The sequence below is a fragment of the Stenella coeruleoalba genome (assembly GCF_951394435.1).
Source record: "Stenella coeruleoalba genome assembly, chromosome: 1".
Taxonomy (NCBI): Eukaryota; Metazoa; Chordata; class Mammalia; order Artiodactyla; family Delphinidae; genus Stenella; species Stenella coeruleoalba.
The window spans coordinates 108011940-108038329 of NC_137169.1; the positions used below are offsets into that span (position 1 = coordinate 108011940).

The window sequence follows — 26390 nt, forward strand, 5'->3', positions numbered from 1 at the left end:
AATCTACTAGATTAGCAGCTGACTGAATATAGGGAATGAGGAGACCATGTGCCTCAAGGTGACTACTTGTAGAAACAAATTCAAGAAGAGGAGTTGATTTGGAAATGGAATTGGAAGCAGACAGAAAATGAGGTGTTCAGTTTTGAAATCATTGACTTTTTAAAAGCCAGTGAGCCATTTGGTGGAGATATCCAGGCAATGAAGACTTAGGTTAAATGACCTCTGAGATCTCCATAGCTGAAATTTTAGCGTTCTAGGAAATATAGATCTGGAGTTTGGAATAAAAGTAGTAGCCAAATATGAATGAAATTTGGACTTCTTCACATAATTATAAGTAAAGTTGTGGAATTAGATGGGATCAACAAAGGAGAAAGTAGAAAAAAAAAAGAAGTCCCAAGACAGAAACCTGGGGAAAAGTTGGCAAGGGACACAGAGACAAATGATCAGAGTGATAAGAAGAGAGAAGTAACAGAGAAGTTAAAGTTGAAGGGGGCAAAAGCTAATTGCAAGTGGTTAAAGAGTGAAGAGGTGGTAGCAATATTCAACAATAAAGCAAAGAAAGGAATGAGGACAATGAACAGAAGAGGAAGCAGCAGAGAACTTTCTTTTTTTGGAGAGTAGGAAAGATTTAAGCAAGTTTTAGAAAAGGGGAAGGGCTAATTGAGAGAAAAACTAAAAATATAATTAACTACTTTAAAGAAGAGATAAATAATTAAAGTCTCATAGAAAACAAACTTACGGTTACCAAAGAGGAAAGAGGGGGGAGGGATAAATTAGGAGTTTGGGACTAACATATACACACTACTATGTACAAAATAGATAACCAACAAGGACCTACTGTATAGCACAGGGAACTATACTCAATAGTTTGTAATAACCTATAAGGGAAAAGAATCTGAAAAAGAATATATATATATATATATATATATATATATACACACACACACACACACACACACCACACACATATGCATAACTGAATCACTGCTGTATACCTGAAACTAACACAACATGGTAAATCAACTATACTTCAATTTAAAAAAAAGTTAAAGTCTCAGAGGAGATCATTAGATCAGGAGAGAGAGAGAGGCAGACAGGTTGGCTTTGGCCACTGAAAAGGAAGAATGGGAAGGGAAATGTACAGAGAGATTCTGAGGTGGCTAAACATTTAGAGAAGTCATATTGAATGGACTTGCTTTTCTGAGGTTAATCTTTTGAGAATAAAAAGGATGATGCATGGGATAGAGGATCTAGGAAAAATGGGGTAGAAACTGTGCCATAGAAAATGGCAATGATGCAAAACAGCAAGAAAGATCTACCTGAGATTAGATAAGAGTGAATGTGTAGTAGTCCTAATCAGCATGGCTTTGTGACTTTGGTCAGTAATTCCTGGCTGCCTTGGGATGGAGAAAACAGACAGCCTGAGTTAATTAACCAGGACGAAGGACTGGTAAAGAAGGAACAGTGGAGGGAGGACAATGAGGAAGTCTAGAATGGTTTGCCAGTTTGTTGAAATAGCTGACTGTGGCATCTAGGCTCTTTAGGAAAGACAGAATGAGATTGATGAACTGGGAGGAGTAGAAAAGAGTTGAAGAACTGGTTATGAGACAGATGAAGCTCAGATTTGGTGGGAATGACTGAGAGGCAGATGAATAGGAAGTTGCAGTGAGAGGGAAATTTCAGTTTGTATCTGGGAAGGTGGAGACATTGTAGGTTATGGTGAGCTCTAGCCTATAATAATTATAATTGGTGCCAGATATGGCTATAGTAGTCACTGTTGATACAATCAAGCAAATGTGAAGTCACAAAATTTGAAGTTCCAGAGCATGATAGGGAAGGTGGTTAGGACAGGGTGTCTGTGACCCATATGTTGGAATGAGCTATAGGTCACCAACACGTGTATTTAAGTATATAAGGTACCACACTCTGTGGAAGTAACTATAATATTAGGTAATGTATGACACTTACCAAATGAGTTGTATTTATAAGTGTTTCAAAGATCATTTCTGGCTGAGCTGGTCAAGGAATGTTTTAGATGTTAGAGAACCTAAACTGGGACTATGAGGATGAGTAGGAAAATTGGAGATTAGCAGGAGGGAGGAGGAAAGGAAGACAGTTTAGAGGACCACCCTATCTTATAAAAGTTTAGAGGGTGACTGACCCCTGACTGAGGAGAAAGTATCTATAGCAAGAGTTTCTAGAGGGAGTGAGATCCTGCTAGCCCAGCAAGACTCCTCTTTCATCCAACAAATTTCATTGAGCACTCATTACGTGTTATGTATTGTGCTGGGCATGTTACCGAACAAAACTTGGGTCTGCTGTGCTTGGGATGCACAGCAAAGCCTATATACTGACACTGGGTTGTGATGAAGAAAAGTACAGTGTTTACTGCAGGGCACCACACAGGAGAATGTGTAGTTAGTGTTCAAAGGACCCAAACCTCCCTACCCCCCATGGCTTTCAGAGAAGAGTTTTAATGCCAGTGTGAGGGAGAGGGTCATAGGTTGTGTGATCAGCTCCTACACAATTCTCTAATTGGTGATGGTGAGGTAACATGGTGATGTTTTGTGAATCTCAGTCATCAACCTTCTGGTTCCAACTGGTCTGGGGTCTGTGTGCTGGTGGTCAGCATGCAGTTAACTTTCTCTGCCTGGTGGGGATTTTAATATCTGAAAAAGAACTCAAGGATATGGCTCAGGATATTATCTACAGCCCTTGAGGAGGAACTAAAGGTCCTTGACTTTATGGCTAAACTATTATTTTGTCTTGCTTGACTGATTTCCTTTGTTTCTGCATTTCTCACTTTTCTTGATTAAATTTGCTCTTTGGAACTTGGGGAAGGCCTAGGAGGCTAAAGCTTTTCTATAAACAAGAGGTGAGGGACACAGTGAGATCTGTCCCTGAGAAGGCCCTGCAAGTTCCTGCTCGATTTCAGGCACCATGGATGGATGCAAAGATAAAGGTCAGTCCCTGCCTTCAAGCTGTTCACAGATGACTAAGAAGATAAGAGATGAAGACGGTTTACACCGGCAAAGACTATTAAAAGCAGTTTCTTGGAGGAGATGACATTTAAGGAAGTATAGGAATACTCAAGGTAAAAAAAAAGAGAGTGTGGAGAAGACCTTTTCAAGCAGAAGGAGCCTCATGTGAAAAGACATAGAGCCATAAGAAACTCCATGTTCTGGATCCTTGGTTCTCAGACTCGGTTGATTAGAAGTTCCCAGAGAACTTTATAAAAATACAGATTTCCTCAGCCCTCTTTCACCCCAGTTGAATCAGCATCTCTGGGCTGGGGCCTGGAAATCTATACTTTTAAAAAGCTCCCTAAGGAGAGACTGCAAATAAGGCTGATTTGGAACCCCTGTGGAGCAGCAAGACATGACACTGTTCAGGTTGCTGGGGTCCTGGGGAGACTTGTAAGTCATGCTAAAGTGTTGGGGTTTCATGAAGCCAAAGGGGGAACCTCTGATTTCAAGCAGGGAAATGGTATTGTTAGACTTGGGGTTTGGAAAGATATAACTGTGGTAGTGTTGCAGCAAGAAGAGAAATGAGACTTTTCTGATAAACAAAGAAAACAAGAGGGGACTTTCCTGGTGGTCCAGTGGTTGAGAATCTGCCTTCCAGTGCAGGGGACGCGGGTTCGATCCCTGGCCCAGGAACTAAGATCCCACATGCCGCGGAGCAACTAACCCTGTGTGCTGCAACTACTGAGCCTGCTTGCTCTGGGGCCTGCGTGCCACAACAAAGAGCCCGTGCGCCGTAACTAAGACCCGATGCAGCCAGATTAATTAATTAATTAATTAAAAAAAAGAAAACAAGGGAACAGTGAACAGGCTAGAGAAGAAACAAACTGGCCTGAGTCAATCACTCCTAGTTTTATTTTAACTGTTACTAATCTATAGTGTCTGTAACTAGATTTGTACTTCATGAAGCTAACCTATCACTCCTTAACACTATGTGAATTACACCCTGCACTCCCCTGTAGCAAATCACTCCTTGTAGCAATTGCATTTCAGAAAGAAGGTTGCAGGCAGATAACCCAGAGACAAACGGACCCAATTACCGGGCTTGCCTGAGCCAGCTGTGACTGTTTTGAACTAACTCAGGAAGAAGTATACAAGAGCTTCATTACTAGAGTCTTATCACCTACCATAGACTATGAGCCCTGCCTATATAACCTCTCTCAGTTCCCCAGGGAGGGGGGCACAGTTCTTGAGGCGCTAGCCTGATCTGTCTTCCCTTTGCATGGCAGAGGAATAAAGCCTTCAAAGCCTTATCCTTCAAAATCTCTATCTCCGTATTTCTGTTCAGCATCGGTGCACAGAGAGCCAAGGTTTTTTGACAACAGTAGCCATGTGGAGATTGGACTGAAATGGAGAGGGAGACTCCAGGATTGCAGTAATCCAGGCAAGACTTGAAAGGCCTGATGAAAGGCAGGGCCGTGTGAATGAAGAGAAGCTGAAGAGACAAATGATATTGGATGTAGGGAATGAAGGTGACGGAGAATTAAGGATGAATCCCAAATTGCTGAGTAAATGGTGGTGCCATTTACCAAAAAGCAAATACAGGGAGAAGAGCAGATTGGAGGGGGGAAAGTGAGGAGAGAAGAGGACCTGAACTTCTTGTTTATTCCTAGTCTGTTGGTCTTTTTTCTTGTTTATGTTTGAATTTTTCAGGGGAAGACCTAAATCTTTTCAGAGTATGAGAGATGAGATATCTTGGAATAACACTGTAAAATTCATCAGTGCTTAAGCAAGGTTCTACAGAAGAATGGAATATAAAAAGAATATAGAAAGTGAAACTGGGGACTTCCCTGGTGGTCCACTGGATAAGACTCCATGCTTCCAATGCAGGGGCATGGGTTCCATCCCTCGTCGATCCCTGGTTGGGGAACTAAGATCCCACATGCCGCACAGCGTGGCCAGAAAACTGCAGAAATATCTGGGTTTAAGACACATGCCATTAGCACTCTCTGATGGGCCAGACTTAGAATACCAGGGAATTAACCAAGCTCAATCCTCTCCTTGTCTCTTTTAGAAATGTATACTCTTAGGGCTGGCCTTAAGTGTAGCCTAAGAAAAGTAGCTAAATGATCAGAATAACACAGTGTTAAAGATAATTTTCAAAAAAGTAAAATCATAACTCATACAAATGAGGGAACTAGTAAGATGTTAAACTGGTTCAAAAGAGAATCTGAAGACAGACACATATATAGGCAATTAAGAATGCTGAAATTGCTAATAGATATAAAATTGGCCAATATCTACAGGGCATAAAATATTATGTTTGGAGTTATCTTTTTCACAGGGTGGAAATTGTATCTCACTGGCCAAAATTCATTTGTCTCTCTATGTATAAGAATCATTTGCACTGCCATCAGTTTTCTCAATTTACAAATTGTAAAGTAGTTCAAAGACAATGAAAGCCATAGATCGATTATGCCAAAGACTCCTCTAGACAATACCCAATAATGTTTTTTCCCATTTCAAAGTTTTAAAAATGATTTCCCCCCTGAGAACAGAAAAGCCTCTCATCATAAATATCTTACCTCTGCCGTACACTGCATTGAAGTGGAAGCAGCAGCAGGACACCAATTAGGAGAGATGACAGTGGTTTGGACTAGGAGGTAGTAGCTACAGAGAAGGTTGAAAATGGCTGGATGTGGAGTTTTGAAGGTACAACCAACAGAATTTGCTGTTATGAGAATCCAGGATAACTTCAAAGCTTTTGGCCTGAGCAGCTAGGTGAATGATGGCACCATTTACTAATATGGGGAAATATGAAAGGAGGAGGTTTAGGAGAAGAAATATAGATTTTGTTTTGGACACATTATATTCTCTAAAGACATCATTTAAAATATGGTATTTCTTTTTTTTTAAGAGTTTTTTTTTTTTTAATATCCACATTGCTTTATTTATTTATTTTTTGACACACTGGTGAGGAGAGCACTTTTGTTTTGGAGGCATCACACGGACTGTGGAACTTCCCCGACCAGGGATTGAACCCATGCCCCCTGCAGTGGAAGCATGGAGTCTCAACCACTGGACCACCAGGGAAGTCCAAAAATGTGGTATTTCTATACAGTGTAATATTATTTGCCAATAAAAATAAATGAAGCACTGATACATACTACAACATGGATGAACCTTGAAAACATTATGCTAAGTGAAAGAAGCAGTCACAAAAGACACATATTGTATGATTCCATTTATATGAAATGTCCAGAATAGGCAAATCTGCAGAGACAGAAAGTACATTAGTGTTTGCCTAGGACTGAGGGAAATGGGGAATGACTGCTAATGGGTATGTGTTTTTTTCTAGGGTGATGACATGTTCTAAAATTGTGGTGATAGCATGATGCTGTGAATATACTAAAAAACCATCAAATTATTCACTTTAAGTAGGTATGTTATATGGTATGTGCATTTTATATCAATAAAGCTGTTATAAAAATAGTTATCAGGGGCTTCCCTGGTGGCACAGTGGTTGAGAGTCCGCCTGCCGACGCAGGGGACACGGGTTCGTGCCCCGGTCCGGGAAGATCCCACATGCCGCGGAGCTGCTGGGCCCGTGAGCCATGGCCACTGAGCCTGCGCGTCCGGGGCCTGTGCTCCGCAATGGGAGAGGCCGCAACAGTAAGAGGCCCAAGTACCGCAAAAAAAAAAAAAAAAAAAAAAACTTTTCAAAATATGTAGTTATCAAAACATTATGAAGCTATTTTAATAAAGGATTTTAACCTGCTAAAAATAAAAGGAAAATTAAGTGGTCAAGGGTGCTAATCCTTCTCTGTTAACCACAGGAAACCTGCCTATTCAGACTGTCTATGTCAATGCACCATAACCAACGTAGAACAGTTTGCTAATAGCAAGCAAATAGCTTCTTCTTTTTTTTTTGCGGTACGCGGGCCTCTCACTGTTGTGGCCTCTCCCGTTGCGGAGCACAGGCTCCGGACGCGCAGGCTCAGCGGCCATGGCTCACGGGCCCAGCCGCTCCACGGCATGTGGGATCTTCCCGGACCGGGGCACGAACCCCTGTCCCCTGCATCGGCAGGCGGACTCTCAACCACTGCGCCACTAGGGAAGCCCGCAAATAGCTTCTTGATTGCTGGGCTCCCATAAAGCAATCATTCTTAACGTGTGTGTGTGTGTGTGTGTGTGTGTGTGAAGGACTGGATTATGATTAGCTTTAGTATACACAGCCACCAGTTTTCCAAAGTATGGAAAATCTGATCTTTGAGAATCTAATACAAGCTGTGTTTCTTCTCTCCTCAAAGTGCATGTATAGACACATGCATACATGCAAAAATATTGTACATATTTTCAGGGTGTACAGAGACCCACTGAAGCCCACCAGAGAAGTTGTTTCCATAAATTAAAGCATTGTCACAGGAATTTACAGTGATTTTCATTTATTCAGATTTGTGTTCAGTTATGTGCCCCAAATTTATGATTTGACAATTTAAAAGCTCTGTAGTATGGTTGGTGGGAGTGTAAATTGGTACAACCATACTTGGGAAAACTGGTGGCACTATATACTAAAGCTAAATGTAATTGAAACCCTATAGTCCAACAATTCCACTCCTAGGTACATATATCCAACTGAAATGCATTCTCATGTTCACCAAAACAAGTATTCACAGCAGCTCTATTTATAATTGCTCCAAACTAGAACCACCCAAATGTTCAAAATAAAATAATCAACCGTCACAAAAAATACATATTGGATGATTTCATTTATATAACGTTCAAAAGCAAAACCAATCTATTGTATTAAAAGTCAGGATTGTAGTTAGCTTGAAGGAGGGATATAGTGACTGGGAGAGGGCATGAAGGGGGCTTTTGGCGAGCTGGTAATGTTTTGTTTCTTGACTTGGGTGCTAGTTACATAGGAATGCTCACTATTCATTACTGAGTCATTCATACATTTTTATTTATTTTGATTTAAGCAATTTTCTCTGGTTATGATTCCATAAAAAGTTTTAAAAGGTATCTAAATGTGAAGAGTAAGATGGAGGAGAGAAATGAAAGACTGAATTAGGTCATCTAATTTTTAAAACATGAACATTTTAAAATAAAAAGTGTTTGTTCAGTCTTTTAAATGTTCATAATGTTAAGAATCTAGTCAACTATTCTGTTACCTTCTCTAGTCTTCCCCTCTTTGATCATAAACATCTCTTCCTCCCTGCTCTCAAATGATAGGAATCCAATTTAGTTTAATATAAATCAGTTTAAACTAAGTTATCTAAGACCCTTCTGGCCTCCACTTAGGAGTTCAAGAAAGGCTGGGGTGACAGAGCTAGGGGAAAAAGTTTTTTTGAAAAATTATTATTAAGGCTAACCCATAAGTATTTTGAGGTGTTGTATTATGGCTTTAAATGTCCAGAAATCTTTGAAGAAGTACTCATCTTTAGATTGGGAGTGGGATCTCAGCATCTCTGAAATATATGAGAAAAACTTTGGCTTTGAATTTTTTCCCATCAAATCAGGAGAATAACATACATCTATTGGGCTTGCATATGGGGCAGAAACATGGCGATTTGGTCAAGCAGTCCTTCTGATGGGGCAGAAGCCTCTAGATTCCTAGCTGAGTTTCTAAAGTAAGTTCAGATAAAATATGCTATTATTCTTGGGAATGTTCACTTAGTTGAGAAAAACAAAGTGGTGGGCAGAGTACTGATATTCAGGGAACAAAAATCTACACAAAACACATCTATTTGAAGAGTTCTTATGGAGTATTTGTTCCCCACCTTCCACCCAAATTGAATCTACTTTTTTACAATCTGGAATGTAAAGAAAAACTAACAGCAGTGAGTGGGGCTGCTAGAAAAAGATTTCTGCCAGGAAGTGACCCTTGCTTTTCTGACTTGCATTCCGTAGAATTTTATTGCTTTCTGGGAGGGATGGCTCCCTTTCTCACTTATCAATAAGAAGTCATGTCTAGTCTGTCTCTTTCCAAATTATGTACACACCTGGAACTCACTGAGGAGAAAAGGAAGGCAGACCAAGGCCTTGAGAAGAACTGGGGACACAGGAACAAAGATTCATGTACACATGTAATAGGTAATAGGAAAATATAAAAAATCCATTCTACTTAACTTATTTCAGCATTAAAGCAATTATTTTTATTCTTTAGGGAGTAAAACACATTCTTAGAAATTATATGAATATATAATCTGTGCATTTTAGCTGTATGGAAAAGGTAAAGAACATTTAAAACATCTTTCAATTAGAATTCTCTTTATAGTTTTGTTAAAAATTTTTAAAATTAATTTATTTTTGGCTGTGTTGGGTCTTCGTTTCTGTGCGAGGGCTTTCTCTAGTTGGGGCAAACGGGGGCCACTCTTCATTGCGGTGTGCGGGCCTCTCACTATCGCAGCCTCTCTTGTTGCAGAGCACAGGCTCCAGATGCGCAGGCTCAGTAGTTGTTGCTCACAGGCCTAGTTGCTCCGCGGCATGTGGGATCTTCCAAGACCAGGGCTCGAACCCGTGTCCCCTGCATTGGCAGGCAGATTCTCAACCACTGCGCCACCAGGGAAGCCCAGTTTTGTTAAAATTTGATATCAGAAAACACTCATGCAAGAAGTGAGTACAGTGAAATATTTAAAGTGTTGGGGACTTCCCTGGTGGTCCAGTGGTTAAGATTCTGCTCTCCCAATGCAGGAGGCCTGGGTTCGATCCCTGGTCAGGGAACTAGATTCTGCATGCCGCAACTAAAAATCCCTCATCTGGCATGCTACAATGAACACCCGGCAGAGCCAAATAAATAAATACATATTTAAAAAAATAAAATAGTATTGTAAAACAAAAACAAAAAAACACCCAGCAATCTAGAATTCTATATCCAGTAAAATTATCCTTCAAAATCGAAGGATAAATACTTTCTCAGATAAAAACTGAGGGAATTTATGTCCAGCACACTTGCCCTGTAAGAAGTGTTAAAAGAAGTTAAGGGAGAAGGAAAATGATATGCCAGAAAAGTTTTATGTAAGAAAAGCATCAGAGAAGGAATAAATGAAGGTAAACAAAAACAGATAATTTGCTAGTTCCAAAAACCCTTCTTTAGTCTACAACTTGAATATACTCTCTTAGAACAATCTCTTTTGAGAGATAGATATGTGAAAAGCACACACATTCATGAAATTCTAGCGCATAACAAATTACTTTGTACATTCTGTATTTTGTTTCCCTAGCCCAGCATAGCCTTGGCTCTTCCTTTTCAACCTGAGAAGATTCTTCAAGATTGAGCTTAAATGAAGGCAGGAGAGAGTAGCGGTTAAAAGCCTGTGTTTGAACTCAAGCTCTGCACAGTGTCCTTAGGCAAGCCTCACTACCTCTCTGAATTTTCTTTAAAATAATCTTCTATGGTTTTTTAGTGTTGAGGACTAAATGAGAAAATATATGAAGTGGTTAGAATAGTACCTCACAAGAAAAGTACTCAATACATGAAAGCCACTATAATAAATAACCTCTTCTAAGTCTTTCCTAGTGTTCCCAGGAAGAATGCTACTTCTTTGTGCTTCTAAAAGTTAAGTTTGGGCTTCCCTGGTGGCGCAGTGGTTGAGAGTCCGCCTGCTGATGCAGGGGACACAGGTTCGTGCCCCAGTCTGGGAAGATCCCACATGCCGTGGAGTGGCTGGGCCCGTGAGCCATGGCCGCTGAGCCTGTGCGTCCGGAGCATGTGCTCCGCAACGGGAGAGGCCACAACAGTGAGAGGCCTGCGTACCGCAAAAAAAAAAAAAAAAAAAAAAAAATTAAGTTTCTACTTCCACATGAGCATTTATCACAAAGTATCTTATTTGCCCACTTAAATGTGAGTTCTTGGGGGCCGAAATTGTGTCCTACACAATTTTTTATTGTCACACCTAGCAAGTGCCATTTAATTTGTAAGTACTCAATATTTTTTTGGATGAATGAATTATAGGCAATAAAATATAAAGCAGTGTTCCCAAATTTTAACGTGTAAGCTTATTTTAACGTGTAAGACTATGTTTAAAATGCAGCTTCCTAAGCCCCCAACCCCAGAGACTGATTTACTAGGAACCTGTATTTTGGCAAAGTACTCACTCCCACAAAGGTTATTTTGATGCACCACATTTTGAGAAACATTGTTACAAAGGATGACTTATGGGAAAACAATATACTTTTTCTGAAATAAAAATAACAAGTATAAACAATCCTAGTAAATACATTTCTTATTGTCCTTTATGCTGTAGACATTATAAAAGTGAAGAACAAGAAGCCAATTACAAGCTCAATTATCTTTCTTTTCACACATTGTTAACTCTGTTATAGTTAGGTATGTTACCTACACTTGCAACCTAAGGCTTTCAGCTCTTCAGTAAGTTCACGTGTCACGTGCAAGTAGTTATTAATAGGATAGAATATACTCATTATTTTCATGGTAATAATGGTGTAATTGGGTAACTTATTTTGCTTGAGATGGAGACACTATTCAGACTTTACATTAGCTGGTGTTCGGGTTAGACTTAACATGCCCTGCCCTCCAGTATATATATGTTACAATTGTAATATTTGTGTATGCCTAATTTTCCACACAGGATGAAACAGAGGCTAGTATCCTAGTGTAAACCGGGAGTGTTACTGGCATTGTGTGAAAACTTCTCATTTCCAGTTAAAATAACTGAAGTTGTAAAACTGCACAGAGATACCAGAGACAATAATCTTTATTATACAGAAATGTGAAGGCCATATGCATTAAATGAAAAGGTGTTTTGCAGTGAACATTATGCAGATTCAAACTGAAGACATCTTCATCTTATCGAGATACAATATAAAAATAAACACTGACCAAGAGTTGCTAGAAAGAACTCAACTTCTACTCTCCCAATCAAGCTGAAACTTTCCACAGGAAAACCTGGTTTCAATTCATGCTGAATTGTTTTCATATGGAAAGAAAAAACTAAGTCAGGTAGAGGCAACCAGGGACTGGTTTTTATACTTTTAGAGAGCCAGACTGAAGCTCTACTCAGCTTCACATTTAAGAATTTGTTTCACTTTAAAATTTATATCTCCAGTCACCTAAGTGATACCTAAAAGTGAAAAAAGAAAGTTAATTGAGTTGGGAATTTTGTGGAGCTAGACAGGTTTAGGGGAGAAGATGAAAGTTACAATCATTCATTTAATTACTTCTGATCAGGAAGATTTGATGTCAGGTCTGGATCATCTGTATTAGCCCTTTGATAGCCCGTTTCTCTGTAGCTGTCAAGAGGCAAGATCCATTAAAAGTATCAGCATAACAAATGCTTGACATTAGCACAGTCTGGTGCCTGTCCTCTTTATATTCCCAAATACTGGACTTTATATCAGGATGCTTTTAAGAACAAATTGCCCTTCTAAACAGGATTTTTCTTAATAAGCTTCTGTTTGCATTCACTACTGAATTAAAAAATGTTTTAGCGATTTGGTTAGACAGATGGTTGTGTTGAGACAAGACTAATGACTAGAAGGGTATCTGTGGATTAAATATAGATAAAAGTACCTCCAGAACCCTTAAATATAGACAGAATCTATCAATTTATGTAGGAAGCCAAAATAGGGAACAAGAAGATCTAGAGTTTAGATATATTGTCTGGACTCAGGATGCTGCTTTCTGCAATTGAAATTTACAACTCCCTAAATTCAATCAGAGCAGGGACATTTAAAGTAGTCAGGAGGAATCAGGATAGTCATGTGCTAAAGAGAGGAAATTCTGATGCCACCTCCCTTTGCAAATTGTATTGCTGACTGCTTGAAGAAGGTGGTTGAGAGATACATTTTTTTCATTTAGACTTCTGTTCTAATGAATGATGGAGTAGGATAATGCTGAGAGAGAGTAGAGAATATATTTCTGGTTCTAGGACTGTGAGAACCAGGTAATCACATTTGGAATATTCTCATTAGGTTAGAAAAGGAAAAATGAGAAAACCACTAGCGGGACACACATTTATATCCCAGAGACCATATGCTCCGAAAATTAGTTTTGTTTCCATTGCCCCTTATTCAAAGAGATGGTTACTTCAACAAGCTACATTACTTAGCAGAGCCTGAGAGACAGACTGAAAACATATACTTAAAATGGAAAATAAAATTTTAAAAATATGATAAATGGTTTGCTCTACATCTCATTCACATTCTGTGGCTAGAGAAATCCAAATCTCACTTAGATATTCCTGCTAATGCAAAAGCACACTAGATGGAAGTAAACCAAGAAATGAGAGAAAATGTTTATTTATTGGGTGTGTGTTGGTTCACCCAGTTTATTCACCTCTGGAGTGGAAGTATAGGGAAAAATAAAGTCTGCTTATAATAGTCAAGGTCTATACAGGAGCCTTGAAGTTGCTCTCCCCAAATAACGAGTTTGATTCAAGAGAAGGAAAAAACATGATGGAAAACATCTCATCACACAAAGCTTGCTGATGGTGTCTCTGACAGTCACTGGCCAGTAAGGGAAAAGGAGAAACCCACCTGCTGGCTTTAGGATTTATTGAAGGCTGCCAGCACAGCCCAGATCATCTCTGTGGCACTGTGCTTTGTCCCCTCCACCTCAGGGTCCAGTTCCACTAGGTCCTTGGCCCGATTCATTGCCACATCATACTTGTCATCTGTCAGAGAGGAGAAGACATTCTCTAGCACGTCAGAGGAGTGGGCTAGCACCAGTAGTGCTAGTGTTCGCTTGTCCATACGCTGAGGGTCATTTACCCACCGCTCTAGGACACTGTCTTGAAGCTTTTTCACTAGTCGCTGCTTCTCTGTTGTATTGGTCACTGGGTGAGTAGTCATGTCAAATAGGAGGAAATTCTGCTTCTCAGTGGTTAGAATACCCTTCTCTACTAGGTTCTTTGCAATTCTCTCTCTTACATTTCTCAGCTGGTACTGTAATTTGAAAGGGTTCCAGGTCTCACCTATGGGAAAAATAAATAGAAGGCTTGAACAACATTATAAACCAACTAGACCTAAGAAGACATCTATAGAATATTCTACCCTATAACAGTAGAATGTACATTCTTCTTAAGTGCACATGAAACATTCTCCAGGATAGACCATATGCCAGGCCATAAAACAAACCTTAATAAATTTAAAAGGACTGAAAACATACAAAGTATGCTATCCAATCACAATGGAATTAAACTAGAAATTAATAACAGAAGGAAATCTGGGAAATTAAAAAATATGTGGAAATTACACAACACAATCTGAAATAACCAATGAGTCAAAGAAGAAATCACAAGGAAAATTTAAAAAATACTTTTGAGTTGAATGAAAGAAACCCCACAACATACCAAAACTTATGGGATGCAGCTTAAAGCAGTACGAAGAGGGAAATTTATGATCCAAATGCTATATTAGAAAAGGAGATGTCAAATCAATAACCTAACATTCTATCTTAAAAAACTAGAAAAAGAAGATCATACTAAACCCAAAGCAAGCAGGAGAAAGGAAATAATAAAGATTAGAGAGGAAACAGAGAAAATCAAATCAAAACTTGGTTCAATGAAAAGATAAAAAAAAGGACAAACCTAGAGTGACCAAGGAAAAAAGAGAGAAGACTCAAAATTACTAAAATTAGGAATGAAAGAGGAGACATCACTACTGACCTTACAAAAATAAAAAGAATTATAAGGAAATACTATGAAAAACAGGATGCCAACAAATTAGACAACCTAGAAGAATGGACAAATTCTTTGAAATACAGAAATTACCTAAACCAACTCAACAAGAAAGAGAGAGTTTGAATATATAACAAGTAAATAGATTGAATAGTAACTTTAAAACTTCCCACAAAGAAAAGTGTGGTCAAGATGGCTTTACTGGTAATTCTACCAAACATTAATGAAGAATTAATGCCAATCCTTCACAAATGCTTAAAAAAAAAGAAGAGGAAGAGGAGGGAACACTTCCTTAGTCTACACAGTATTACTCTGATAAGGAAATCAGAGTAATTTCTGATTACTCTCACTTAGATATTCCTGCTAATGCAAAAGCACACTAGATGGAAGTAAACCAAGAAATGAGAGAAAATGTTTATTTATTGGGTGTGTGTTGGTTCACCCAGTTTATTCACTGGAGACAGACTTCACAAGAAAACTATAGACCAATACCCCTTATGAATATAGGTACAAAAATGCTCAACAAAATACTAGCAAACAAATCTAGCAACATATAATAAACACTATGTAGGGAATTTCCTGGTGTTCCAGTGGTTAGGACTCTGTGCTTTCACTGCCAAGGGTGTGGGTTCAATCCCTGGTCAGGGAACTAAGATCCTGAAAGCTGTGTGGCGAGGCTGAAGGAAAAAACAAACAAAAAACAAAAAAAAAGGGACTTCCCTGGTGGTGCAGTGGTTAAGAATCCGCCTGCCAATGCAGGGGACACAGGTTCATGCCCTGGTCTGGGAAAATCCCACATGCTGTGGAGCAACTAAGCCCGTGTGCCGCAACTACTGAGCCTGCACTCTACAGCCTGCGAGCCACAACTACTGAGCCCGTGTGCCACAACTATTGAAGCCCGTGGGCCTAGAGCCCATGCTCCACAAGAGAAGCCACTGCAATGAGAAGCTCGTGTGCCACAACGAAGAGTAGCCCCCACTCCACAACTAAAGAAAGCCTGTGTGCAGCAATGAAGACCAAATGCAGCCAAAAATAAAATAAATAAAAAAATTAATTAAAAATTTTTTTTAATTTAAAAAAGAAAACAAACAGCAAAATGGCAGAATTGACTGTCTCCTTATCAGTAATTACTTTAAATATAAATGGATTAAACTACTTAATAGTACGAAAAAATTGGCAGAATGGGTTAAAAAACATAATCCAATTATATGCTGTCTATGAGAGATTCACTTTAGATCAAAGGACACAGATAGGCTGAAAGTGAATGGATAGAAAAAGATATTCCATTCAAATAGTAACCAAAAGACAGCAGGGGTGGCTATACTAATTTTGGACAAAATAGATTTAAAATTATGTAAGGTAAGACAGACAGAGAAAGACATTATATATTAATAAAACGTTCAGTACAACAAGAAGATATAACAAGTATAAATATTTACACTCCTAAGAACAGGCTCAAAATATATGAAGCAAAATGGGCAGAACAGTCAGAAGTAGACAGTTTTATAACACCCCATTTTCAATGAGACTTAGATCAAGTAGACTGAAAATAATTAAAAAATAGAAGATTCAACAACATAATAAACTCATTAAGCCTAACAGACATATACAGAACACTCCACCTAACAGCAGAATACACATTCTTCTCAAGTGTACATGGCACATTCTCCAGGACACACCACTTGTTAGGCCATAAAATAAATCTCAACAGATTTCAAAAGATACATACAAAGTACCTTCTCTGACAACAATGGGATGAAATTAGAAATAAGTAAAAGAAGGAAAATGAAAATTTGCCTATATGTGTAAATTAAACAAGCTTAAACAACCAATGGGTCAAAGAAGAAATTACAAGGGAAATTAGAAAATACTTAGAAATGGATGAAAACACAATGCACTAAAATGTATGGGATATAGTGAAAGCAGTGCTCAGAGGGAAATTTATAGCTGTAAATGCCTAAATTAAAAAAGTAAGTCTCAAATCAATCACCTAACTTTACACTTTAATGGACTAGAAAAAGAAGAGCAAAGTAAACCCAAAGCTAACAGAAGGAATGAAATAAAGATTAGAGAAGAGATGAACAAAAAGAGAGATCAGAAAAACAACAAAGAAGACCAAAGAAACAAAGAGTTGGTTTTTTGAAAAGATCAACAAAATTCACAAACTTTTAGGTAGACTGCCAAAGAAAAAGAGAAAAGATACAAACAACTAAAATGAGAAATTAAAGTGGGGACATTACAACTAACCTTGCAAAGATTAAAAAAAGGATTATAAGAGAATACTATGAATAATGGTAAGCCAATAAATTATATAACCTAGAAGAAATGGACAAAGTCCCTGAAACACTCAAATTATCTAAACTGACTGATGAAGAAATAGAAAATTTCAACAGATTTATAGCAAGTAAAAAGATGAAATCAGGGCTTCCCTGGTGGCGCAGTGGTTGGGAGTCCGCCTGCCGATGAAGGGGACACGGGTTCGTGCCCCGGTCCGGGAGGGTCCCACATGCCACAGAGCGGCTGGGCCCGTGAGCCATGGCCGCTGAGCCTGCGCGTCCGAAGCCTGTGCTCCGTAACGGGAGAGGCCACAACAGTGAGAGGCCCACGTACCGCAAAAAAAAAAAAAAAAAAAGATGAAATCAGTAATCAAAAACCTCCCCAAAAAGAAAAGTCCTGGACCAGATGGCTTCATCAGTGAATTCTACCTAACATTTAAACAAGAATTAACACAAATCCTTCTCAAAGTCTTCCAAAAAACTGAAGAGGGAATGCCTCCTAACTCATTCTGTGAGGCAAGGATTATCCTGATACTAAAGCCAGATAAAGACATCACAAGAGGACTTCACTGGTGGCACAGTGGTTAGGAATCTGCCTGTCAATGCAGGGGGACATGGGTTTGAGTCCTGGTCTGGGAAGATTCCACATGAGGTGGAGCAACTAAGCCTAGCTCGTGAGCCACAACTACCGAGTCTGTGTGCCACAACTACTGAAGCCTGTGCGCCTAGAGCCTGTGCTCCACAACAAGAGAAGCCACCGCAATGAGAAGCCTGTGAATCGTAATGAAGAGTAGCCCCCACTCGACATAACTAGAGAAAGCCCGCGCGCAGCAACAAAGACCCAATGCAGCCAAAAAATAATAATAAATTAATAAATTAAAAAAATACATCACAAGAAAAGAAAGTTACAGACTAATAAGTCCTATGAATATAGATGCAAAATTCTTAATAAAATATTAGCAAACTGAATCCAACAGCGTAATAAAATGATTATTCACCTTGATCAAGTAAAATTTATCCCAGGAATGTAACAGAAAATCAAATGGGCTGAGGACCTGAATAGACATTTTTCTAAAGAAGACATACAAATGGCCAAAAGACACATGAAAATGCGCTCAACATCACTAATCATCAAGGAAATGCAAATCAAAACCATAGTGTGATATCATTCCACATTTGTTAAGATGGCTAATATTAAAAAGACCAAGAATAACAACTGTTGGTGAGGATATAGAGAAAAGGGAACCCTTGTGTACTGTTAGTGAACATGTAAGTTGGCCCAGTCACTACAGAAAACAGTATAGGACTTCCCCGGTGGTGCAGTGGTTGAGAATCCACCTGCCAATGCAGGGGACATGGTTTAATCCCTGGTCTGGGAAAATCCCACATGCCGCGGAGCACCTAAGCCCGTGCGCCACAACTACTGAGCCTGTGCTCTACAGCCCATGAGCCACAATTACTGAGCCCGCGTGCCACAACTACTGAAGCCTGCGCGCCTAGAGCCCATGCTCCACAAGAGAAGCCACTGCAATGAGAAGTCCACGCACTGCAATGAAAAGTAGCCCCCACTCACCGCAACTAGAGAAAGCCCACGTGCAGCAATGAAGACCCAATGTAGCCAAAAAAATAAATAAAATTAAAAAAAATTTTTTTAATTACAAAAAAAGAAAACAGTATAGAGGTTTCTCAAAAACTTAAAATTACAACTACCATATAATCTAGTAATTCTACTTCTGAGTAGAATTGAAAAGATATATGCACCCCATGTTCACTGCAGCATTATTTATAATAGCCAAGACATGGAAGCAACTTAAATATCAATTATGGATGAATGGATAAAGAAAATGTGGTATATGTATATACACACACCACACACATACATATATGAACACATATACATATAACAGAATATTATTCAACCATAAAAAACAGGAAATCTTGCCATTCATGACAACCTGGATGGACCTTGAGGGCATTATGCTAAGTGAAGTAAGTCAGACAGAGGGACTTCCCTGGTGGTACAGTGGTGAAGACTCCGTGCTCCCAATGCAGGGGGCCTGGGTTCAATCCCTGGTCAGGGAACTAGATCCCACATGCATGCCACAACTAAGAGTTACATGCTGCAACTAAGGAGCCCTTGAGCTGCAACTAAGGAGCCTGCCTGCCGCAACTAATGAGCCTGCGAGCCGCAACTAAGGAGTCCTCCTGCTGCAACTAAGGAGGCTGCGAGCTGCAACTAAGGAGCCTGCCTGCTGCAACAAAGACCCAGCACAACCAAATAAATAAATAAATATTTTTTAAAAAATAAAATAAAATAAAATAAATAAGTGAGGCTGAATGCCCACATAAATCTATAAAAAAAAAAAAGTCAGACAGAGAAAGACAAATACTATTATGATCTCACTTGTATGTGGAATGTAAAACAAAAACAAAAAATTCCAAAATCATAGATACAGAGAACAGATTGGTAGTTGCTAGGGGCAGGGAGGGGGAGAATGACAGAATGGGTGAAGGAGATCAAAAGATACAAAATTCTAGTTTTAAAATAAATAAATCCTGGGGATGTAATGTACAGCATGGTGATTATAGTTAATAACACTGTATTATATATTTGAAAGTTCCAAGAAAACAGATCTTAAAAGTTCTCAGGACTTCCCTGGTGGTCCAGTGGTTAAGACTCCATGCTTCCAACACAGGGGGCCCACGTTCGATCCCTGGTTGGAGAACTAGATCCCACATGACACAACGAAGAGCTCACATGCCACAACTAAAGATCCTACTTGCCACAACTAAAAGGTCCCGTATGCCGCAATGAAGATCCTGCATGCAGCAATGAAGATCCCATGTGCTGCAACTAAGACCCAGTGCAGCCAAAGAAATAAATATTTTTTTTAAAAAGTTCTCACACAAGAAAAAAAAACTACCTATGTGTGATGATGGATACTAACTAGAATTATTGTGGTGATCATTTCATAATATGTACAAATATTGAATCAATATGATGTACACCTGAAATTAATATAATGTTTATGCCAATTTTAACTCAATAAAAAGTCAAACAATGTAATACATCATTTAACAGAATGAAAAAAAACCCCACATGATCATCTCACTTGACTCAGAAAAGCAACTTGAGAAAAACAAACACCATTTCATGATAAAAACTTCTAGGAAACTAGGAGTAAAAGAAAAATTCCTCAACATGATAAAGAGTATTTATGAAAACCTCAAAGCTAATTGTAAAAGATCCCCCAAAGGTCAAGGAACAAGAAAGACAAGGATGCCTGCTTTTACCACTGCTATTCAACAATTTACTGGAAGTTCTGGCCAGAGCTAGTAGACAAGAAAGAAAAAATTAAAGGCGTCTAAATTGTAAAGGAAAAACTAAAACTATCTCTGTTTGCAGATAGAAAATCCCCCAAAGTACACAAAAAGCTACTAGAGCTAATAAACACAGCTAAGTTGCAGGGTACAAGATGAACACACAAAAAATCAGTTGTTTCTATATATCAGAAATGAATAATCTGAAAATGAAATTAAGAAAGCAATCTCATTTATAATAGTGTCTAAGAAAATTAAATATTTAGGAATAAGTCTAACCAGGGAGGTGGAAGATTTGTACACTGAAAACTATAAAACACTGCTTAAAGAAATTAAAGAACACATAAATAATGGAAAGACAGACTGAGCTTCTTTTAATGGACAGGAAGACTTAACACTGTTAAAATGGCAATACCACCCGAAGAGATCTACAGGTTCAACACAATCCCTATCAAATTCTAACAGCCTTTTCCACAGAAGTGGAAAAGCTGATCCTCAAATTCATATGGAATTGCAAGGGACCCAGAACAGCCAAAATAACTTGAAAAAGAAGAATAAAGTTAGTGGACTCATACTTTCCCAACTTCAAAACTTACTACCAAGCTACAGTAAGTAAAACAGTATGGTACTGGCATAAGGACAAACATACAGATTAATGCAATAGAATAGAGAGCCCAGAAATAAACCCTCACAGATATGGTCAACTGATTTTTCAACAAGGCTGCCAACACCATTCAAGGGGGAAAGAATAGTATTTTTAACAAATGGTTCTGAGAAACTTCATATCCACATGCAAAAGAATGAAGCTGAACCTTTACCTTATATCATATACAAAAATTAAGTAAAAATGGATCAAAGAACCAAATTTAAGAACTAAAACTATAAAACTCTTAGAATAAAGCACTGGGGAAAATCTTTATGACATTAGATTTGGCAAAGATTTCATGGATATGACACCAAAAGTACAGGCAACAAGTAGATAAGTTGGACTTCATCAAAATTAAGAACTTTTGTACATCAAGAGTTATTATCAATAAAATGAAGAAATAACAGAATGAGAGAAAATATTTGCAAATCATATATCTGATAAGGGATTACTATCTAGAATATAGAAAGAGCTTCTAAAACTCAACAACAACAACAGAAGCCAATTCAAAAATGGGCAAAGTACCTGAATAGACATTTCTCCAAAGAAGATATATAAATGGTCCATGAAAAGATGCTCAACATCATTAATCATTAGGGAAATGCAAATCAAAACCACAGTGAAATACCACTTCACACCTACTAGGATGGCTATAATTAAAAACAAAACAAAACAAAACAAAAATTAGAATATAAAAAGTGCTGATGAGGATGTGGAGAAACTGCAACCTTCACACTTGGCTGGTAAGAATGTAAAAGAGTGCAGCCTCTGTAGAAAACAGTTTGGTGGTTTCTCAAAACATTGAACTATCACATACCCAGTAATTCTACTCCAAGATATACATCCAAAAGAATGGAAAGCAGTGACTTGAACAGATATATGTACAAAAATGTTCCCAGGAGCATTATCCACAATAGCCAAAAGATGGAAACACCCAAGTGTACATCAACAGATGAAATGAACAAAATGTGGTATACACATACAGTAGAATATTATTCAACCATAAAAAGGAATGAGATTTTGATGTATGCTACAAAATGAATGGATCTTGAAAACATGCTTAGTGAAATAAGCCAGACATAGAAGGAGAATATTATATGATTCCACTTATATGAGTTACTTAGTACAGGCAAATTCATAGAGACAGAAAGTAGATGGAATGAGGGGAGGGAGGAAGAGGGGTGTTTGCAATGATGTGAAAGCTTTGAGTGTAGAGAGAAGTGATGGTTATATAACACTGTGCCTGTATTTAATGTCACTGAATTGTACACTTATGATTAAGATAATAAATATGTATATTTTACCACAATAAAAAGTTAACTATATACCCCCCCAAAGTTAAAACATGTCCACACAAAAACTTGTCTATGAATGTTCATAGCAGCACTATTCATAATAGCCAAAAAGTGGAAATAACTCAAATGTCCATCAACTGATGAATAAGTAATTAAAGTTGTATAACCATACAATGAAATATTATTTGGCAATAAAAAGGAGTCAAATTAAAACGGGAAATTCTTGGGACTTCCCTGGTGGTCCAGTGGTTAAGACTCTGCACTTCCATTGCAGGGGGCACAAGTTTGATCCTTGGTTGGGGAACTAAGATTCTGCATGCTATGCAGTGTGGCCAAAAAAAAAAAGCGGGGGAAATTCTAATAAGATTGGTGGATTGTATCAATTTCAGTATCCTGGTTGTCATATTTTAAAATTTTGAGAAATGTTACCAATGGGGGATTCTGGACAAAGCATATAAAGGGATCTTTCTGTATTATTTCTTGCAACTGCATGTGAATATACAAATGTCTCAATAAAACCTTCAGTTAAAAAAATTGTTCCAGGTCTTCCCTGGTGGCGCAGTGGTTGAGAGTCCGCCTGCTGATGCAGGGGACACGGGTTCGTGCCCCAGTCCGGGAAGATCCCACATGCCGCGGAGCTGCTGGGCCTGTGAGCCATGGCCACTGAGCCTGCGCGTCTGGAGCCTGTGCTCTGCAACGGGAGAGGCCGTGGCAGTGAGAGGCCCGCAAAAAAAAAAAAAAAAAATTGTTCCAGAAGGTGACACTGGCTGGGATCTCAAAGTGCCCTGTGGAATATTCTCCTAAAATATTATGCCTTAGGCTTGATTATTCATATTAAAGTTTTTGAACTTGCCCTTGAGAAAAAAAGGAATGAAGTGCTAATACATGCCACAACATGGATGAACCTTGAAAATATTATCCTCAGAAGTTAGTCACAAAAAACCATAAGTTGTATGATTTCATTTATATGGAATATCCAGAATAGGCAAATCTACAGAGATAGAACGTAGATTAGTGGTTGCCTGTAGCTGGGCAGGAGGGTTGGAGAAATGTGGGGAAAACTGCTAATGAGTATGGGGTTTATTTTGGGGATGATGAAAATGTTCTAAACTTAGGTTGTGATGATGGTTGCACAATTGTGTGAATATACTAAAATCCATTTAATTGTATACTTTAAATGGGTCATCTGTATGGGATGTGAATTATACATCAACATGGTTGTTAAAAAATTTCTTGTGAGCTTATGAGGTGGAAAGAGGTAAGATGAAGCTCTGGAAAACTTTATGTACTGATTAATCATGTCTTTTTTGTCCCTCATTAGTACAGTTAAACAGTGAACCATATATATCTTACGCAGCACCCTGACCTTCTATACTTCTTCTCCCAACCTTAAGAGTAGGATAAAAATTATAAAATGTGGGATTTTTAAATCATTCTGAGTCATCTTACCAGTGAGTAGCTCTATCCATGTTTGGACAGTTTCTGTGGGTTCAGTTGCTTTGATGTGTTTGAGAGTTTCATCCAGTAAAACATCACCCGTTGGGCTGTCTGACTTTAGTAGTACCTTTCAGAAAAGAAGAAACAAGAGACCCTGGTTGATATACTTCATTCAAATTAAAGTTATTCAATATGCTATACATATATTATTGGTTAAGTCAAAGGAAATGCAAAGCAGCATAACATATTTTCTCTGTCCTCAGAAATTTAAAATCTAGTATGGGGTGATAATAGGGAGATAAAAAAACATTTGAAGTGGGCCCCAATGACAAACTGGATATAAATGATAATGGAGAAAAGATTCAATAACTCTTTGAGCCTGGAAAACCAACTTGTGAAACAATTAGTAAAGATAGGAAAGTCAGGAAAAGTTGATGAAGTTTGGTTTTAACTGATATGGGAAAGCCAAGTTGAAATGTCTGGACAATACTTAACTATGTTCCTGGGGGTGGAAAAAGAAGACAGGCCTAGAAATTTGGGAGTTAATATATCATGGGGGTGATAGATGAAGCTGTAAAAGTAAATGATATCTCCAAAAGTTATACAAAGTGATACAAACTGAGACTTAGATGTTAAGGAATGGAAAAGTAAAGGAAATAGGGTACAGCCAGAGAAGCAAGAAGATGTAATATAACAAAGGTCAAAAACAGATGGGACTTTCCTAGCGGTCCAGTGGTTAAGAATCTACCTTCCAATGCAGGGGATGCAGGTTTGATCCCTGGTCGTGGAACTAAGATCCCACATGCTGTGGGGCAATTAAGCCCGTGCACTGCAACTACTGAGCCCACATGCCACAACTAGAGAGAAGCCCAGGCACCACAACTAGAGAAGCCCGCATGGTGCAATGAGGATCCCGCATGCTGCAACTAAGACCCGACGCAGCCAAATAAAAACAAACAAATAAATAAATAAATAATTTTTTAAAAGAACAGAAAGTTTCAAGTAAGAGGTAGTCAAAAGTGTTGAACACCACATATAGGTTAAAAGAGAAAAATAAATGGAAGCCTGAAAATTAGCTGGTGACACCTAAGAATGTAGTTTCAGTAGACTGCTGAGTATGACAGTGAAGTTGTGAGTGGAAAAATGAGTAGTAAGAAAATGGAGAGAGCGGTATACCTCATAGGCTAGAGAGAACTTGCAAAATACTTGGAAGGAGGGAAATTGAATGGTTATCTGAGGATGATCAGAGTTAAGTAAAGACTGCACTTGACCCACGTTTGCCTCTTCATATACAATACTCTATTTCATAATATTATAGGTACAGATATATAGAGAAAAATAATCAACACCATCCTAATGTGATTTTTCTGCATAAAAATGGAAGACAAAATCATGAATTTCTTATAACTCTTTTGACCATGGATACTTGGATTTCTTTCCCTGCTACAGGATAATTAAACCTGCTAGACAATGGGACAACTGAATAAGTAATATTTATATTGTCTCACTACTCAAATCTTCCTATTCATCCAAAATGGACTGTTGATATCTGCCCTTTCATAAGAGGATGTTCGCAGAGGACGCTCTACCTTTCTGTCTAGTAGTCGCTTCTTACGCATGGTGGGGGGTTCTAGATAGATTCGACCTCGCATGGCCAGCTCTATCAGGATGCCCCCTCGCAGGCCAGATGATATGCAGTCATTCCAGAAAGATGTGTAACCCTAGGAAAGGGGAAAAGAGAAGAGAAAGAATGTTCTGAAAGGGATATGGACTTGCGGTAAGCACCCAAAGAATGGTCCACTTTGTTGTGTGATTCATTTCACTTCACATTACATGAACTCAAGGCAACGTATAAAATAAATGAAAAAAATCTCTTTAAGTCCCTTAATCTAACCCCCCTACCCCAAAGTATGACTTTCTGTCTAACTTCAAGGTCTTTGTGAATTCCTGTGGTTTGGCTGTTAGTTAACAATTGGCATGCCAAATTTTAATTTTTGAGAAGACTTTTGGTTTCTTTGATATCTGTTTCCATGACACTCTAAATTTCAGAGTGGAATACAAATAGGTCAAGTAGAAAAATGTATAAATCATTTGAGCCTTTTACGCCTCCAAGACATGTATTATTTGCAAGCTATTTTGATGGGTGGTGTAGTCAGCTCTGCCACTGACTAGTTAAATGCCGTGGGTATGTTACTTAGCCTTTCTCAAGTGCAATGTCCTCATCTGTAAAATGGGGGCACTGATATCTATCCTTATAAGTTTATTGTGAGGAATAAGTGAGATATATACAAGAAACCATTTAGTATGGTACCTGGCATATCATGGGCACTTAAATGTTAGTTTCTCTTCCCTAGGAACTATAGGGAATACAAAGGTATATAGTTAATAGCCACTGTCTTAAGGAGCTGAAAATGTAGCTGGAAAGACCATACAAACTCCAGGAAAATTTTCTGTGATAATATAAAATTTAAATAAAAGCTCAACCGAAAATGGAGTAGAAGAGACAGGCATAAATCACTATAGGAAATTTGGCTTGTTTGTTTATTTATTTTTAATTAATCAATCTATTTATTTATTTATTTATTGGTGGCATTTGGTCTTTGTTGTTGCGCAGGCTTTCTCTAGTTGCAGCGAGCGGGGGCTGCTCTTCGTTGTGGTGTGTGGGCTTCTCATTGCAGTGGCTTCTCTTGCTGTGAAGCACGGGCTCTAGGCATGTGGGCTTCAGTAGTTGCGGCACGCAGGCTCAGTAGTTGTGGCTTGTGGGCTCTAGAATGCAGACTCAGTAGTTGTGGCTTGCAGGCTCTAGAGTG

The 26390-nt window shown here is 38.5% G+C and overlaps 1 protein-coding gene across 3 annotated transcripts in view; it reads right to left on the reverse strand.

The window, feature by feature from the left end:
* Window positions 1–11502: 11502 nt before the first annotated feature.
* The window catches only part of GOLPH3L (golgi phosphoprotein 3 like), a 37442-nt gene continuing 22554 nt past the window's right edge, over window positions 11503–26390 (reverse strand). Inside the window, exons 3-5 of one of the 3 annotated variants that reach the window (XM_079936611.1) lie at window positions 25170–25301; window positions 23593–23707; window positions 11508–13900 (exon numbers count right to left, since the gene is read on the reverse strand). In XM_079936611.1, coding sequence (XP_079792737.1) covers window positions 13473–13900; window positions 23593–23707; window positions 25170–25301 — 675 coding nt within the window. In that variant the 3' untranslated portion in view covers window positions 11508–13472. Of the gene's footprint in view, window positions 13901–23592; window positions 23708–25169; window positions 25302–26390 lie in introns of all 3 variants that reach the window. The other 2 variants (XM_079936610.1, XM_079936612.1) reach the window with 2 other exon arrangements.